Below are 17,892 nucleotides of genomic sequence, written 5' to 3' on the forward strand. Positions count from 1 at the left end.
GGCCTTATTATGTTGAGGTATGTTCCCTCTATGCCCACATTCTGGAGAGTTTTTATCATAAATGAGTGCTGAATTTTGTCAAAAGCTTTTTCTGCATCTATTGAGAGAATCACATGGTTTTTATTTTTCTATTTGTTAATGTGGTATATCACACTGATTGATTTGTGGATATTGAAAATCCTTGCATCCCTGGGATAAATCCCACTTGATCATGGTGTATGATCCTTTTAATGTATTGTTGGATTCGGATTGCTAGTATTTTGTTGAGGATTTTTGTGTCTATGTTCATCAGTGATATTGGCCTGTAGTTTTCTTTTTTGTGACATCTTTGTCTGGTTTTGGTATCAGGGTGATGGTGGTTTCATAGAATGAATTTGGGAGTGTTTCTCTCTCTGCTATATTTTGGAAGAGTTTGAGAAGGATGGGTGTTAGCTCTTCTCTATATGTTTGATAGAATTCACCTGTGAAGCCATCAGGTCCTGCTTTTGTTTGTTGGGAGTTTTTTAATCACAATTTCAATTTCAGTACTTGTGATTGGTCTGTTCATTTTTTCTATTTCTTCCTGGTTCAGTCTTTGGAGATTGTACCTTTCTAAGAATTTGTCCATTTCTTCCAGGTTGTCCATTTTATTGGCATAGGGTTGCTTGTAGTAGTCTCGTATGATCTTTTGTATTTCTGTGGTGTCCATTGTAACATCTTTTTCATTTCTACTTTTATTGATTTGAGCCCTCTCCCTTTTTTTCTTGATGAGTCTGGCTAAAGGTTTGTTAATTTTGTCAATCTTTTCAAAGAACCAGCTTTTAGTTCCATTGATCTTTGCTATTGTTTTCTTTGTTTCTATTTCATTTATTTCTGCTCCGATCTTTATGTTTTATTTCCTTTTGCTAACTTCGGGTTTTGTTTGTTCTTCTTTCTCTAGTTGCTTTTGGTGTAAGGTTAGGTTGTTTATTTGTGATTTTCCTTGTTTTTTTGAAGTAGGATTGTATTGCTATAAACTTTCCTCTTAGAAATATTCTTGCTCCATTCCCATAGGTTTTGGATCATTGTGCTTTCATTTTCATTTGTCTCTAGGTATTTTTTGATTTCATCTTTGATTTTCTTCAGTGATCCATTAGTTGTTTAGTAGCATATTGTTTAGCCTCCACATGTTTGTGATTTTTTTTTTTTTTTTTTTTTTTTGCGGTACGTGGGCCTCTCACTGTTGTGGCATCTCCTGTTGTGGAGTGCAGGCTCAGTGGCCATGGCTCACAGGCCTAGCCACTCCATGGCACGTGGGATCTTCCCGGACTGGGGCACGAACCCGTGTCCCCTGCATCGGCAGGCGGACTCTCAACCACTGCACCACCAGGGAAGCCCTGTTTGTGATTTTTTACAGTTTTTTTTTCTTGTAGTTGATTTCTAATCTCAGAGTGTTGTGGTCAGAAAAGATGCTTGATATGATTTCAATTTTCTTAAATTTACTGAGGCTCACTCTGTGGCCCAGCATATGATCAGTCCTGGAGAATGTTCCATGTGCACTTGAGAAGAATGAATGTGTATTCTGCTTCCTTTGGATGTAATGTTCTATAAATATCAATTAAGTCCATCTGGTCTACTGTGTCATTTAAGGCCTACGTTTCCTTGTTGATTTTCTGTCTGGACAATCTGTCCATTAATGAAAGTGGGGTGTTAAAGTCCCCCACTATTATTGTGTTACTGTCAATTGCTCCGTTTATAGCTGTTAGCATTTGCCTTATATATTGAGGTGCTTCTATGTTGGTGCATGTATATTTACAATTTTTATAGCTTCTTTCTTGGTTGATCCCTTGATCATTATGTAGTGTCCTTCTGAAGACAGCTTCTATTATTTTGTGATTATTGTTGTTATTACTGATTATTATGAGCTTTTCTCCTTTGATCTCTTTTCATATAATTTTTCATCCCCTCTGTCTTTTTTGACAAAACCTAAAATGTAGACTGGAAGAGGGAAATGTTATGGTCAATATAAAAGCTGGGGGCTGGGGTGTATCCCAGGGGTCAAAATTGATGTACCCAAAAGAGAATCATCTCTGCTTACTCTCCCACAGATAAATGAAACAGTAGTACCAAAAATAATGGAAGCTACCAACTATTAAGTGCTTATTCTATGCACTTCAATTTTACTTACAATGTTTTATTTCTTAAGCTGGTAGGTTAGACTTCATTTTATTTTCCTTATACTTTTTTTTTTAAAGATTTTTTTTTGATGTGGACCATTTTTTAAAGTCTTTACTGAATTTGTTACAACATGGCTTCTGTTTTATGTTTTGGTTTTTTTGCTGCGAGGCATGTGGGATCTTACCTCCCCAACCAGGGATTGAACCCACACCCCCTGTGTTGGAAGGCAAAGTCTTAACCACTGGACCACCAGGGAAGTCCCCCATTTTCATTATACTTTTGAGTTACTTAACTATTTCATAATATTAAAAAGAGTTAAAAAGTGGGGGGGGGGTAACTTCAGGATGATCATTAGGAAGATGAGATATACGAAGAAGAGGAAAGGAATGACCTGACTATCTAAGCATGTCTACTCAGAAGAAACCATGGGATCATTGAAGAGGTGAGCTCAGGGAGAAGATAAATATGTTTCTCTTTTCCTGTTTGAGAGTCATAGATTCTCGCTTCTACTTGTCCTTAAAGTACTCAGCAAAGGGGCAAGTATAACAGCTAACACCATATTGGAGATTTTTAACATACTGCGTTCCACAAGACAATATCCAACAGTTAATAACTTGGCTACTGTACATGACAGCTGCTCTCCCTTCTTGGGGAGGGTGTTGGTTTTAAATGTGTAGGGTTGTTTTTTGGTTGTTATATTGAGAGGGGAGCAATACTGTCATTTAGTGGGTAAGGACCAGGGAAACTCCATGTCCTACTGTTCAGCACTGCACAAAATTCCAAAGAGCTCCTTGGGTGGGCGTGAGGTGAGGGCTGGGGTGGAGATACTGGTAGAACTACCCTTCATCTGACACAAGAGGTGTGTGTGTGTGTCTGTGTATACAACACAAGGATTTTATTACCTTAGAACTTTATTTTCTATCAGAATGACAGGAATATAAAGGAATAAAGGAAAAACTCCATAAACTCAAGGAAATTATTACACTCCCTTCTACACTAAAAATATGTACAACTAAACTTTATAGACTAGTTTCACATAGATTTTGTTCCCCCTGACTTCTTGGTCTATCCCATAAGCTTGTAGTTTCATAGAGACCTAAATTTCACTCTCCCGTGTTCAAAAGAAAAGATAAAAACAGAAAAAAAAAATCAAAGAAGACTATCCACATAAGCCATAAATTTATTGAAACCATGTAGATTTGATTTTATTAACCCCTCAATGACACTTTAAATTTTCTGCCATGCTAGCTTTTTACGTAACAAATGATCTTATAGTACTAACATTTAGAGCAAGTGTTTAAAAACCACTCTTTGAAATAAACAAGAGATATCTGCATTGGAAACTTTCTCTCTTAAGTGTTGCCTGAAAGTGAGAGCTGTATGGTCGAAGAGTCTATTATTGTTACCAGAGAACTTTAAATCTGCAGAAAGAGCAATTTACATTCACTGTGGCTGCTACCATAGTGGCCGATTCTTAAATTATTTATGCAAGGAAGCAAATTCTTTTGTCCTTTACCTGAAATTATGCCAATTGCATGCTTAACAAGGCTAAACTTTTTCCTGAAAATTCAGCTTCATTTTCAAGCTCGTATTTTTTATCTTGTCACTAACTGGTCACTCTGAGAAAGATGAATCATGAGTACATAGCACACTGCTCTACCCAGACTCTTGAGAGAGTAATAACTAGAAGCTGTGATAGCAGGTTCCACAAGCAAAATCCAACAGGTTCATACTGGGCTCGTAGGGCTATTAAGGTGTCTTGAAGTTATACCGCTGAATAAACAAGCTTGGGACATTATTATTTTTGCTCAGCAGAATGTATTCTCAGTCAAAAAAAAAACTGGAGGTTAAAAGACTGTCACCCAAAATCCGTTTGCTACAAAACTAATGAACTTTATGTGACAAAGAAAACTCAGACATATCAGAGTTGGGATTTGGTTTACTAAGGAAATAGAAAGGAACGTAGCCCAAGTGGTTTATAAGAAACATAAAATTTTAGAAAATTAAAATTATTTTGAACATTTATCACCAAGCCCAAAGCAGACCAATACATTGACAATTTTATATATGCTAGGTATTAGGCTCAGGGCTTTTTACATAAATTGTCTCATTTATTATTATCAGCCCCCTTTGTGGTAGGTATGACTGTCCAGACTCAGACAGGAGTGACGGCTCAGCCATAGCCAACACTTATTGATCATGGAGCAGAAATGGATCTCTGAAGTTTTGGTACAATGGGCCTCTGACACCCAGCTTGAGACATTTTCATTTCCACTGTTTTCTGCAGTACAAGAAAAAAGTTTAATATCTTTTTTTATTTTTGGTATTTCTTAGTATCATTAACAGGATATTAATTGGTACCAACAGGTACTTTCTTTGGTTCCTCAAGCTGCAAGTGTGGTTAGCTCTTTACCATAAACTGTGTAATCTCTTGACAATGTAATTTTGGCTAAGCTCATATCAGGAAACAAAATTCTCTTCAGAAAAAATAAAACAGAATTAGTCTCCCTGGGTATGATTGGGCAGGCCTTGCTTCATTTTTTCCTCGTATTTGCTTTCTATGCCAGCACCAAACAGTTTTTATTTCAGTGGCTTTCAAGTACACTTAAGTTGTATCTAAAGTAAAGCTACCTACTTTCATCCTTCTTTTGATTTTCTTTGTTTCCCTCTGAATATTCTAAACCATTTTTGCTAAATTTATCCTTCAATGTTAAATTGAACTTTTCAAGTTTCAAAAACAAGGAAGTAAACAAATACACCTTAGGTTTATAACTGACATTACATTAAATTAATTTGGGGGAGAATTGGCTTTTTCATTACAGACCGTCTCACCCAAGGACATGATATTTCCAATTGTTCAATTGTTATCTCATCCTTCAATAAGAGTTTATAGATTTTTTTCACTCTTGCAAATTGAATATTTAATATCATTTCCATTTCTAACTAGCTATTGCCATTAGGAATATATTTTGTTAATGTATCTACCATCATCTTTATTATCTTATTAAATATAGTACTTTTGCTAGAGACTCAGGAATATAGAAGAAGGAAGGATTTACTGAAGGAACTAACCTAAGCTTTGAGATATCATATGAAAGAGGAGGAATCTACTTTCAAGAAGTGGATTTTGGTCAAGAGTATTACATGTTTTCAAGAAGTGAAGGAAATTGAAGACTTAGAAAATAGGAATATGATTAGACAACCAGAGTGAAGTTTCCATAATATGTCAAATGCATGTGTTAAAGAGTTAATTAAGAATTCTATAAGAATTTTTTTTTTTTTTTTTTTTGTGATACGCGGGTCTCTCACTGTTGTGGCCTGTCCCGTTGCGGAGCACAGGCTCCGGATGCACAGGCTCCGGATGCACAGGTTCAGCGGCCATGGCTCACGGCCCCAGCCGCTCCACGGGATGTGGGATCCTCCTGGACCGGGGCACGAACCCATGTCCCCTGCATCAGCAGGCAGACTCTCAACCACTGCGCCACCAGGAAGCCCTATAAGAATTCTTAAAGTGGGATGTGAAGATATGGAATGGCTGCTGGAGAGTGAGCTGTATCAAATGAAGGGTTTTCTTTTGGGGACGGGTTCTTAGGTAGAAGGGTATGAATATGTGGAGAGATGAGATTGAAGGTAGGAATGAGAGGAAATAACTGGGCAAGCAAATGCTTGAAGGACAAATTGTTGTCAAAATTTCTATAGTTATGCTTCATAAGTGTAAAATAATTTATATTAGGTGTATCATGTGATACCACCCTCTCACTCAGTCCAACCTGTATATGATCTGACCTCAATTTTAAACTTGATTCTTCCTGTTGGAAAATGCATCAGACATACTCATAATAGGTTCTTATATTAGTTCATTGATTATCTCTTGACCTATTCAAATTGATTTCAGTGGTGTTTTGCAAGAAAAAAATTTCATGCAGGTAACTATTTCTCACATACAGGATGCCAAGTAATGCTTTGATCATATTTGAATTTTCTAATAAGTTGTTTCAATGTCACCTGGGAGATTTCAATTCAACTTCAGACCATCATCTTCACTTCCACGGGGCTTCTTAGGTTCCAGCATGTATTCTAGTGCATTTCTGTGTACTGTCTCATTTATATTTCATAGCAATACTGTGAGAAAGATAATATTGCTCTCCTTGTTTGATAGGAAAACTGAAATACAGAAAAGCTAACTCAGGTGGTCAAGGTTTCATAGCTAGTAAGTAGCAGAGCAGGTATCTGAACTGCTGAAGTCTGGTTCTAGCCAATCTGCTTTTCCTTTTTTTTTTAAATTTAATTTTATTTATCTTTTTATACAGCAGGTTCTTATTAGTCATCCATTTTATACACATCAGTGTATACCTGTCAATCCCAATCTACCAATTCATCACACACCCACTCCCTGCCGCTTTCCCCCCTTGGTGTCCATACGTTTTTTCTCTTCTTCTGTGTCTCAATTTCTGCTCTGCAAACGGGTTCATCTGCACCATTTTCTAGGTTCCACATATATGCGTTAGTATACAATATTTGTTTTTCTCTTTCTGACTTACTTCACTCTGTATGACAGTCTCTAGATGCATCCACGTCTCTACAAATGACCCAGTTTCGTTCCTTTTTATGGCTGAGTAATATTCCATTGTATATATGTACCACATCTTCTTTATCTATTTGTCTGTCAATTGGCATTTAAGTTGCTTCCATGACCTGGCTATTGTAAATAGTGCTGCAATGAATATTGGGGTGCGTGTGTCTGTTTGAATTATGGTTTTCTCTGGGTATATGCTCAGCAGTGGGATTGCTGGGTCATATGGAAATTCTATTTTTAGTTTTTTAAGGAACCTCCATACTGTTCTCCATAGTGGCTGTATCAATTTACATTCCCACCAACAGTGCAAGAGGGTTCCCTTTTCTCCGCACCCTCTCCAGCATTTGTTGTTGGTAGATTTTCTGATGATACACATTCTAACCGGTGTGAGGTGATACCTCATTGTAGTTTTGATTTGCATTTCTCTAACAATTAGTGATGTTGAACAGGTTTTCATGTGCCTCTTGGCCATCTGTATGTCTTCTTTGGAGAAATGTCTATTTGGGTCTTCTGCCTATTTTCGGATTGGGTTGTTTATTTTTTTAATATTGAGCTGCATGAGCTGTTTATATATTTTGGAGATTAATCCTTTTTCCATTGATTTGTTTGCAAATATTTTCTCACATTCTGAGGGTTGTCTTTTGGTCTTGTTTGTGGTTTCCTTTGCTGTGCAAAAACTTTTAAGTTTCATTAGGTCCCATTTGTTTATTTTTGTTTTTGTTTCCATTACTCTAGAAGGTAGATCAAAAATGATCTTGCTGTGATTTATGTCAAGGAGTGTTCTTCCTATGTTTTCCTCTAAGATGTTTATAGTGTCCAGTCTTACATTTAGGTCTCTAATCCATTTTGAGTTTATTTTTGTGTATGGTGTTAGGGAGTGTTCTAATTTCATTCTTTTACATGTAGCTCTCCAGTTTTCCCAACACAACTTATTGAAGAGACTGTCTTTTCTCCATTGTATATCCTTGCCTCCCTTGTCATAGATTAGTTGACCATATGTGCATGGGTTTATCTCTGGGCTTTCTATTCCTGTTCCATTGTTCTGTATTTCTGTTTTTGTGCCAGTATTTTCTTGATTACTGTAGCTTTGTTGTATAGTCTGAAGTCAGGGAGTCTGATTCCTCCAGCTCCGTTTTTTTCCCTCAAGACTGCTATGGCTACTCAGGGTATTTTTGTGTCTCCATACAAATTTCAAGATTTTTTGTTCTAGTTCTGTAAAAAATGCCATTGGTAACTTGATAGGGATTGCATTGAATCTGTAGATTGCTTTGGGTATTATAGTCATTTTCACAGTATTGCTTCTTCCACTCAAAGAACATGGTATATCTCTCCATCTGTTGGTATCGTCTTTAATTTCTTTCATCAGTGTCTTATAGTTTTCTGCATACAGGTCTTTTGTCTCCCTAGGTAGGTTTATTCCTAGGTATTTTATTCTTTTTGTTGCCATGGTAAACGGGAGTGTTTCCTTAATTTCTCTTTCAGATTTTTCATCATTAGTGTATAGGAATGCAAGGGATTTCTGTGCATTAATTTTGTATCCTGAAAATTTACCAAATTCATTGATTAGCTCTAGTAGTTTTCTGGTGGCATCTTTAGGATTCTCTATGTATAGTATCATGTCATCTGCAAACAGTGACAGTTTTAATTCTTCTTTTCCAATTTGTATTCCTTTTATTTCTTTTTCTTCTCTGATTGCCATGGCTAGAACTTCCAAAACCATGTTGAATAGTCATGGTGAGAGTGGACATCCTTGTCTTGTTCCTGATCTTAGAGGAAATGGTTTCAGTTTTTCACCATTGAGAATGATGTTTGCTGTGGGTTTGTTGTATATGGCCTTTATTATGTTGAAGTAGGTTCCCTCTCTGCCCACTTTCTGGAGAGTTTTTATCATAAATGGGTGTTGAATTTTGTCAAAAGCTTTTCTATTTTCTCTATTGAGGTGATCATATGGTTTTTATTCTTCAATGTGTTAATATGGTGTATCACATTGATTGATTTGCATATATTGAAGAATCCTTGCATCCCTGGGATAAACCCCACTTGATCATGGTGTATGATCCTTTTAATGTGTTGTTGGATTCTGTTTGCTAGTATTTTGTTGAGGATTTTTGCATGTATATTCATCAGTGATATTGGTCTGTAATTTTCTTTTTTTGTAGTATCTTTGTCTAGTTTTGGTATCAGGTTGATGGTGGCCTCATAGAAGGAGTTTGGGAGTGTTTCTTCCTCTGCAAATTTTGGGAAGAGTTTGAGAAGGATGGGTGTTAACTCTTCTCTAAATGTTTGATAGAATTCACCTGTGAAGCCTTCTGGTCCTGGACTTTTGTTTGTTGGAAGATTTTTCATCACAGTTTCAATTTCATTACTTGTGATTTGTCTGTTCATATTTCTATTTCTTCCTGGTTCAGTCTTGGAAGGTTATAACTTTCTAAGAATTTGTCCACTTCTTCCAGGTTGTCCATTTTATTGGCATAGATTGGCTTGTAGTAGTATCTTAGGAGGCTTTGTATTTCTGCGGTGTCTGTTGTAACTTCTCCTTTTTCATTTCTAATTTTATTGATTTGAGTCCTTTCCCTCTTTTTCTTGATCACTCTGGCTAACAGTTTATCAATTTTATTTTCTCAAAGAACCAGCTGTTAGTTTTATTGATCTTTGCTATTGTTTCTATTTCATTTATTTCTGCTCTGATCTTTATGATTTCTTTCCTTCTGCTAACTTTGGGTTTTGTTTGTTCTTCTTTCTCTAGTTCCTTTAGGTGTAACGTTTAGATTGTTTATTTGAGATTTGTCTTTTTTCTTGAGGTAGGCTTGGGTAGCTATAAACCTCCCTTTTAGAACGGCTTTTGCTGCATCCCATAGGTTTTGGATCAACGTGTTTTCATTGTCATTTGTCTCTAGGTATTTTTTGATTTCCTCTTTGATTTCTTCATTGATCTTTTGGTTATTTAGTAACGTATTGTTTAACCTCCATGTGTTTGTGTTTTTTATGTTTTTTTCCCTGTAATTGAGTTCTAATCTCATAACGTTGTAGTCAGAAAAGATGCTTGACGTGATTTCAATTTTCTTAAATTAACTGAGGCTTGATTTGTGACCCAAGATGTGATCTCTCCTGGAGAATGTTCTGTGTGCACTTGAGAAGAAAGTATAATCTGCTCGTTTTGGATGGAATGTCCTATAAATATCAATTAAATCTATCTTGTCTATTGTGTCATTTAAAAGTTATGTTTCCTTATTAAGTTTCTGTTTGGATGATCTGTCCATTGGTGTAAGTGAGGTGTTAAACTCCCACACTATTATTGTGTTACTGTTGATTTCCTGTTTTAGAGCTGTTAGCAGTTCCCTTATGTATTGAGGTGCTCCTATGTTGGGTGCATATATATTTATAATTGTTATGTCTTCTTTTTGGATTGATCCCTTGATCATTATGTAGTGTCCTTCCTTGTCTCTTGTAACATTCTTTATTTTAAAGTCCATTTTATCTGATATGAGTGTTGCTACTCCAGCTTTCTTTTGATTTCCATTTGCATGGAATATATCTTTTTCCATTCCCTCACTCTCAGACTGTATGTGTCCCTAGGTCTGAAGTGGGTCTCTTGTAGACACCATATAGATGGGTCTTGTTTTTGTATCCATTCAGCAAGCCTGTGTCTTTTGATTGGAGCATTTAATCCATTCACGTTTAAGGTAATTATCGATATGTATGTTCCTATGACCATTTTCTTAATTGTTTTGGGTTTGTTTTTATAGGTCCTTTTCTTCTCTTATTTTTCCCACTTAGAGAAGTTCCTTTATCATTTGTTGTAGAGCTGGTTTCATTGTGCTGAATTCTCTTAGCTTTTGCTTGCCTGTAAAGCTTTTGATTTCTGCATCGAATCTGAATGAGATCCGGGTAGAGTAATCTTGGTTGTAGTTTCTTCCCTTTCATCACTTTAAGTATACCATGCCACTCCCTTCTGGCTTGTAGAGTTTCTGCTGAGAAATCAGCTGTTAACCTTTTGGGAGTTCCCTTGTATGTTATTTGTCGATTTTCCTTCGTTGCTTTTAATAATTTTTCTTTGTCTTTAATTTTTGACAATTTGATTACTACGTGTCTTGGTGTGCTTCTCCTTGGGTTTATCCTGTATGGGACCCTCTGCACTTCCTGGACCTGGGTGACTATTTCCTTTCCCATGTTAGGGAAGTTTTCGACTTTAATCTCTTCAAGTATTTTCTCGGGTCCTTTCTCTCTCTCTTCTCCTTCTGGGACCCTATAACGTGAATGTTGTTGCATTTAATGTTGTCCCAGAGGTCTCTTAGGCTGTCTTCATTTCTTTTCATTCTTTTTTCTTTATCCTGTTCCACAGCAGTGAATTCCACCATTCTGTCTTCCAGGTCACTTATCCGTTCTTCTGCCTCAGTTATTCTGCTATTGATTCCTTCTAGTGTAGTTTTCATTTCAGTTATTGTATTGTTCATCTCTGTTTGTTTGTTCTTTAATTCTTCTAGATCCTTGTTAAACATTTCTTGCATCCTCTTGATCTCTGCCTCCATTCTTTTTCCAAGGTCCTGGATCATCTTCAGTATCATCATTCTGAATTCTTTTTCTGGATGATTGCCTATCTCCACTTCATTTAGTTGTTTTTCTGGGGTTTTATTTTGTTCCTTCATCTGGTACATAGCCCTCTGCCTTTTCATCTTGTCTATCTTTCTGTGAATGTGGTTTTTGTTCCACAGGCTGCAGAATTGTACTTCTTCTTGCTTCTGCTGTCTGCTCTCTCTGCTTTTTTTTTCTTTTATTTTTATTGGAGTATAGTTGATATACAGTGTTGCATTAGTTTCAGGTGTACAGCAAAGTGAATCAGTTATACATATATATATATCACTCTTCTTTTAGACTTTTTTCCCAAATAGGTCATTACAGATTATTGAGTAGAGTTCCCAGTCAATCTGCTTTTAAGCAATAGAATTATTGCCTCATTTTAACTTCTAAAATATAAAAAAATATAAAATTTAAATCTAAAATATGAAAGTAACAAAAGAAAGAATGTGCATGGTAACATGGGGCAAACATATTTAGAATTCTGGGTTAAATTGGAATATTGTTCACTAAGTACAGACATAGTAAGTACATAGGTAGCTCCCCTGTTCATGTTTTTCTTGTGGAAAGCCTTTTGATTTGGAACGATCAATTTCATAGAGTGTATAGTGTATTCTGGCCAATGGAAAACTTATGTTTACATATCCAAAACTCAATACAACACTAACACAACAGTGTATGGGCATTGAATAAGTTGTTCCTGTATTCCAATTTTTCTTCCTGTAGAATTCCCACTCTGTGGTGTCCCCATCCTGTGGGAGAATATTCTGTCCCAGTCCTTCTGAATACAGGAGTGGTCTTGCAACTTTCTCTAGCCAATGAAATATGGGTGAAAATGACTGTGTTAATTCCAGGCAGAAGTTTTAAGGGCCTGTGTGTAGCTTTCCATATTTTGTTTTTCTCTGCCAAAGGTCATCAGTATTCCAGATAGAGACGTGAGTTCTGGAAAGAGACAACATGCAGGTGAGCTTTAAAATTCTTGACATATACATAGCTTGGGTGAAAATTGTTGGCGTAAGATTTTCGGTCACTTGTTATCTAACTTATTCTAGCTGATTCTGATTAATAAAGAGTTATAATTCATTGATGTAACTGTTTTAAATTAAAATTACTTTTCATGTCATTACTGAGAATATTTCTGAGATGACTCTAACTTAGGTGACCCAGTTCCTGAGTGTATTTCAGATTTTGTTTAGACCATTAAACAGGTTTTATACCCACAACCAATATTGTCAAGATGATGAAATATCCTGAAGGGACATGTTTATATTGTTTTTCATTTCTAGTGTCTTAGAGTCTTAGTTTACCAAAGAGACTTTAGGTTGATCTACTTCATTTTCATGTTTGTTTCTGGTATGAGATAAAATTCATGGTTGATAACGTTTTGTATAAAAATGTAAGTGCATTTACACATCTTCTTTTTCTTTCTAACCTAATTTGTCTCACTTAATTCCCAGAAGCAATTTTTTTTGGTGAATGAATAAGATAGAACCACTGTGTTTAGACATGAACTTTATGTCATCTCTGGGCGGTTAATAAATACTTTGATCACCAGCTCTCTCTCCATTGTTTAGAGAAATCATCATAAACTGGGTGTAGCAAATTCTGTTGCTGTTAACTTTTGAGCAATACCAAGAGTTCCCCATTTGAAAAAGACTCTGACAGCAAGTTATTGCCAATTCCCAATGTCTGCCCTTATGATTTTGACCTGATGCTCAAATTTAAAACCATCTTGTTTTCTCTGACTTAAAATGTTTGGATGGTACATATTGATTGATAGTTCACATGCCCCACCCTTGACACACTCCAGGATTGCCTATCTTTGGGGTGCCTAACATGGATATCCCAAGAGACTTTTTTGCATATGCTAAAGAGATTATACTTCAGACTTCAAAAACCTCAACTTGGGTGAAAATCTACCCAAACTTTCTTGTTTTCATGCAGTAAAAGAACAACAATCAAGACATGACTTTTATTGATTAAGGATGTAAATGTAGAGATAGATAGGGAGTTAGATAAATAATTGATAGTGGATGATGTTGTTTATTTCAAATAGATATATATTGCATTGTTAAAAATTTCCATTTAGGACCATCAGTTTAAAGCTACTTAGGATATGTGTTTTGATTTATACTTTAGGTTTGATAAGAAATGGAAAATTTGATTTTTTTTGCATTGCTTTACAAAATTTATTTCTTAGATAAATTAGATAGCAATCGAGTGTGAAGGGAGAAAAGACAGCATCTTGATGCATTTATCACAAAAGAATTCAAAAGCTTTATACACAAGAGAAATGACAGAAAATGAAGTTTTCTATCACAAGCAACTCTATGTATAGCTTCAAGATGAATGGTTATACTTCACAACAATATTTTAAGGTCTAAAAGACATGAAGGCCATGACATGGGGAGGGGGAAGGGTAAGATGGGACAAAGTGAGAGAGTGGTATGGACACATACACAACACCAAATAGATAGCTATTAGGAAGCAGCCGCATAGCACAGGGAGATCAGCTCGGTGCTTTGCATCCACCCAGAGGGGTAGAATAGGGAGGTTGGGAGGGAGACGCAAGAGGGAGCAGACATGGGGACATATGTATATGTATAGCTGATTCACCCTGCTATACGGCAGAAACTAACACACCATTGTAAAACAACTACACTCCAGTAAACATGTTAAAAAAAATAAAACAAATAAATAAAAGACATGAAGGACTTTCTATATACAAACTAGCAGGATGTCATATGATTATGATCACATGATTAAAAATACAGAACAGGTATAAATCTGAAACCAAGGATTTCTTCTTCCTCCATGAGCTAGGCCTTAAATTTTTAGCATCTTCAAATCAAATGTCTTGGGGAGAGTCCCGCAAGCTTATCTCACTGTGAAATGGCTTTCCGATGTAGTCTTGCTTCCCGACCATACATAATCCAGTGATGATGGAAATGTTGTCTGAGGAGCAGCATCGCCACCACCATCATCATCTGTGGGCTGCTGAGGGACAAATTGTTGGGCTCCCCACAGATCTACTGAGCCAGGCATCTGCTTCAACAAGCTTGTTAGGTGACAAGTTTGAGGCTTGCTCTTCAGTCTGTTATCCCACCAAGGTGCTTTGCATAAAGCTGATAATTAAAGGCCTTAAGACTCTGGCAGTCACGTTCTTTTATAGCAAACAGGGCTTATAATTTTCTTTTCTTTTCTATTTATTTATTTATCTATCTATCTGTCTATTTATTTATGGCTGTATTGGGTCTTCGTTGCTGTGCGTGGGCTTTCTCTAGTTGCAGTGAGTGGGGGCTACTCTTCATTGCAGTACGCGGGCTTCTCATTGCGGTGGCTTCTCTTGTTGTGGGGCACGGGCTCTAGGTGCTCGGGCTTCAGTAGTTGTGGCGCGTGGGCTCAGTAGTTGTGGCACATGGGCTTAGTTGCTCTGCTGCATGTGGGATCTTCCTGGACCAGGGCTCGAACCTGTGTCCCCTGCATTGGCAGGCAGATTCTTAACCACTGCACCACCAGGGAAGTCCAAGGGCTTATAATTTTCTCCCTCTACAGAAATGATGACTTGTGTTTCTTGGTTGTAGGCTGATCTTTTTTCACAGCTCTCATTCATCAGGGTACAGATTTGCCAGTGTTACTTCACAGTTCATTCAGTCCCATGTAATTAATTCCTGTTGATCTGGATGAAGTAATCAGGTTTTCCATTAGGTTTGTCATTTGTTACCCAGTCCAGTGATATTATCTAAAGGCCTCCAAAATCTAGCCTGTCAACTCACAGAAGTTTGTCGGTTTCTTGCTTCAACTGCCAAACGCTGGGGTAACCAGTGCTGTTTCAGGGAGTTTTGAAGGAAAGATCCTCAGGACAAATGTTCCCAGCAGTTCCTAGGACCTTGCCCCAATATTCCCTGGCCAGGGCCGGCTAGCCACGAGCAGCAAGGCTCCTGGCTGGCTAAGCCAAGTTTGTTACTGAGTCCAAGCTCGCTTTGCTTGCTCTGCTCACTACACAACAGGCCAATAAATTGGGAGACGAGGTGTTGAGGCAAGGAATAATGACCTTATTTGGAAAGCTGGCAGATCAAGAAGATGGCAGACTAGGGTCCCCAAAAAACCATCTTCGAAAATTTGATTTTTATACTTTAGGTTTGATAAGTGATGGAAACTTCTGATTGATAAATGGAGTGGCAGAAACAGACTTTCAATCTGAGGATCATGTTCTTACTAACACCCTACACTCTGTGCTATTTCTTATCCTTATTTTTGCATGTTGTAAGTAAATAACACATATTCTATCATCAATTTCTTTTCATTTTGAACAATCATAAAATGTTAGAGCTAGAAGGGTTAGTGTTTATCTGGCTGAATCCCCTCTGAAACTGAGACACTGAAGGACTTGTCAAGTATCTCATAACTAATTAGGGGCCTGATTCTTAGTCTAGTGTTCTTTCTCCTCTGCTACTAACCCACGCCCCTGTATAGGCTGAGAAATTTAAGAATAATGAATTATTGTTTGCATTTGGATGGTACTAGAGGAGTATTTTTGAAAGAAAGTAAAATATACAAGAACATAGTGAGGAAATTTGTTATTGCATTTGACTTTCAATGAGAAAAGCAAGTTGCCAAAGGTATATAAGAAAACATCTCATGTGTATGCAAATATGGCATGAGAGGAACAGAAGGGACAGGGCCGGGAGGGACAGGGCTTGTCTCTTAGTTACAAAACCACAGTGACTCTTTGAGAGAAAACATAAACTGGCCTGCAAATATCTGTATTTAAGGCTACTTTTCCCAAAATATTAGGATGTAACAGATTAGAAAGAAGCAATTCAGTCTAGATATGTCATATATGACCAGAAAGAGTAAAAGACTAGAAACATTTAAAAATAACTCCAGACCCTTAACATATATTGTATTTTTAAAGTGAGGATACAAAATTATAGGAATTCTTGAATTTGGAATGGATCTAGACATACAGTGAAGTGCTGTTATCCTCATGTGAACACATGACTAAATGGCCCCACCTAGACAGTTATTATAAGTTGGTTTATTTCCTAACCTCTAATATTAGAGTAAAAATATACACTTGATGTACTTTACAGGGCCCTTGGGAGGTCAGGATGAGCTAATATCTGAGGTGGTTCTGAAAAAGGCGTAAATACCTGTAAATTTTAAGTAGGTGTTTTGTAAATAACAGTATGAAGGAGTTTATTGCTTCTGTAAGAACTCACAGTGGCTCTACCAGGGGTAGAAAGTGAAGCTGGCAGGTTGTTCATAGTTTATCTCTTTAAAGGCAATTTTTTTACACTGTATAGCCCTTGTCAAGAAAGCTCAAAGCTGTCTCTGATATATGCTATGAGTTTTTCATTACATATTTTACATAAATTTATAAATATTTCTTATAAAATATTTCAATATGGTAAGACAAAAACCTAAAGTCTCATTAGTTAAATTTAATAAACAGACACTTCGTATTAATCTGTAGGCTCATTATTATCCACTGCAAACTGAAGAGATTTAAAATAGTAATAGGTGCCCAGTTAAAGGTGGAAGTTGGGGAAAACATTTGTAGCCAGTTTTTATAAGATTATGGGGATGAATATTGCTATTGGATGTGAACCTGTTTCCAGGTTCAAATGATGCTTTAATAATTGTTTTTGATTGTTTTTTCTTTGATTATTAATAACCTCACTCATTTGGGAATATTTGTATTTTATAACCCAGTGTATCAACACCATCTATAATATTAAATAAGAAAAATGTTTGGATAAGATCTTATAAACTTTTATGATGCTTTTTTGAGATATGTTTATGAGACAAAAACAATTTGATAGCAAGCCTGGTGATACGAAAAACATAAATTCTTCCAGTTGCTATATGGCTATAAAACAAGCACTAACACATTATTATTTTTTTCTACTTCTACTAGAGACCGATTTATATGAGTAGAAACTTCTGTATATATTGGTCATAGCATTTTTAAAAGGCATTTAAAAATTAAAATTGGTATTTTCTGTCTAGAACACCACACATAATAAAGTTTTCAACTCTGCAAAAAGTGACTTATTAAACCATGCTGGTTTTCATAAAGTAGATGAATATACAATATATATGATGGGCATATGTAATAAACGTGGGTACCATTTTTATTAGGACATTCCAATTTACTTTTCTGTAATTAGAGCTACCAATAAAATATGCATTATATATATTTCTTTCTCTACACCCACGTACACACAACGTTGTGAGAAAAAAATTCTTCAGCTTTTAGCAATTTGTTATTGAATTCTGTTTGTTTATTTATTCCTCAATCCATGTATCTATTTGTTCAAACATTAATTCATTTATTCATTCAATATATATTTATTAAACATGGATATTTGCTCTAAAATTTCTAAATTTTACTTGTTTTTATTTTACTGAATTTTTGAGTGAAAAATTTTTGTTCTCTCCTTATCTATTCATGTCTGTATCATGTCTATTCACGTCTATATCATTTTCCAAATTATTTGTACATATGAATTCTAAAACATGTGAATTTTCATTAAGATAACATTGAGGGCTTCCCTGGTGGCGCAGTGGTTGAGAGTCCGCCTGCCGATGCAGGAGAC

At 36.2% G+C, this 17,892-nt stretch overlaps 1 protein-coding gene across 1 annotated transcript in view; it reads left to right on the forward strand.

Annotated features, from left to right (window-relative positions):
• Positions 1–12,269, forward strand: part of TMTC2 (transmembrane O-mannosyltransferase targeting cadherins 2) — a 537,933-nt gene extending 525,664 nt beyond the window's left edge. Inside the window, exon 13 of the mRNA XM_082635122.1 lies at positions 12,199–12,269. Coding sequence (XP_082491248.1) covers positions 12,199–12,261 — 63 coding nt within the window. The 3' untranslated portion in view covers positions 12,262–12,269. The remainder of the gene's footprint in view (positions 1–12,198) is intronic.
• The last annotated feature ends 5,623 nt before the right edge of the window (positions 12,270–17,892 follow it).

Source organism: Mesoplodon mirus (genome assembly GCF_964341445.2).
Source record: "Mesoplodon mirus genome assembly, chromosome: 11".
In the NCBI taxonomy this organism is placed as follows: domain Eukaryota; kingdom Metazoa; phylum Chordata; class Mammalia; order Artiodactyla; family Ziphiidae; genus Mesoplodon; species Mesoplodon mirus.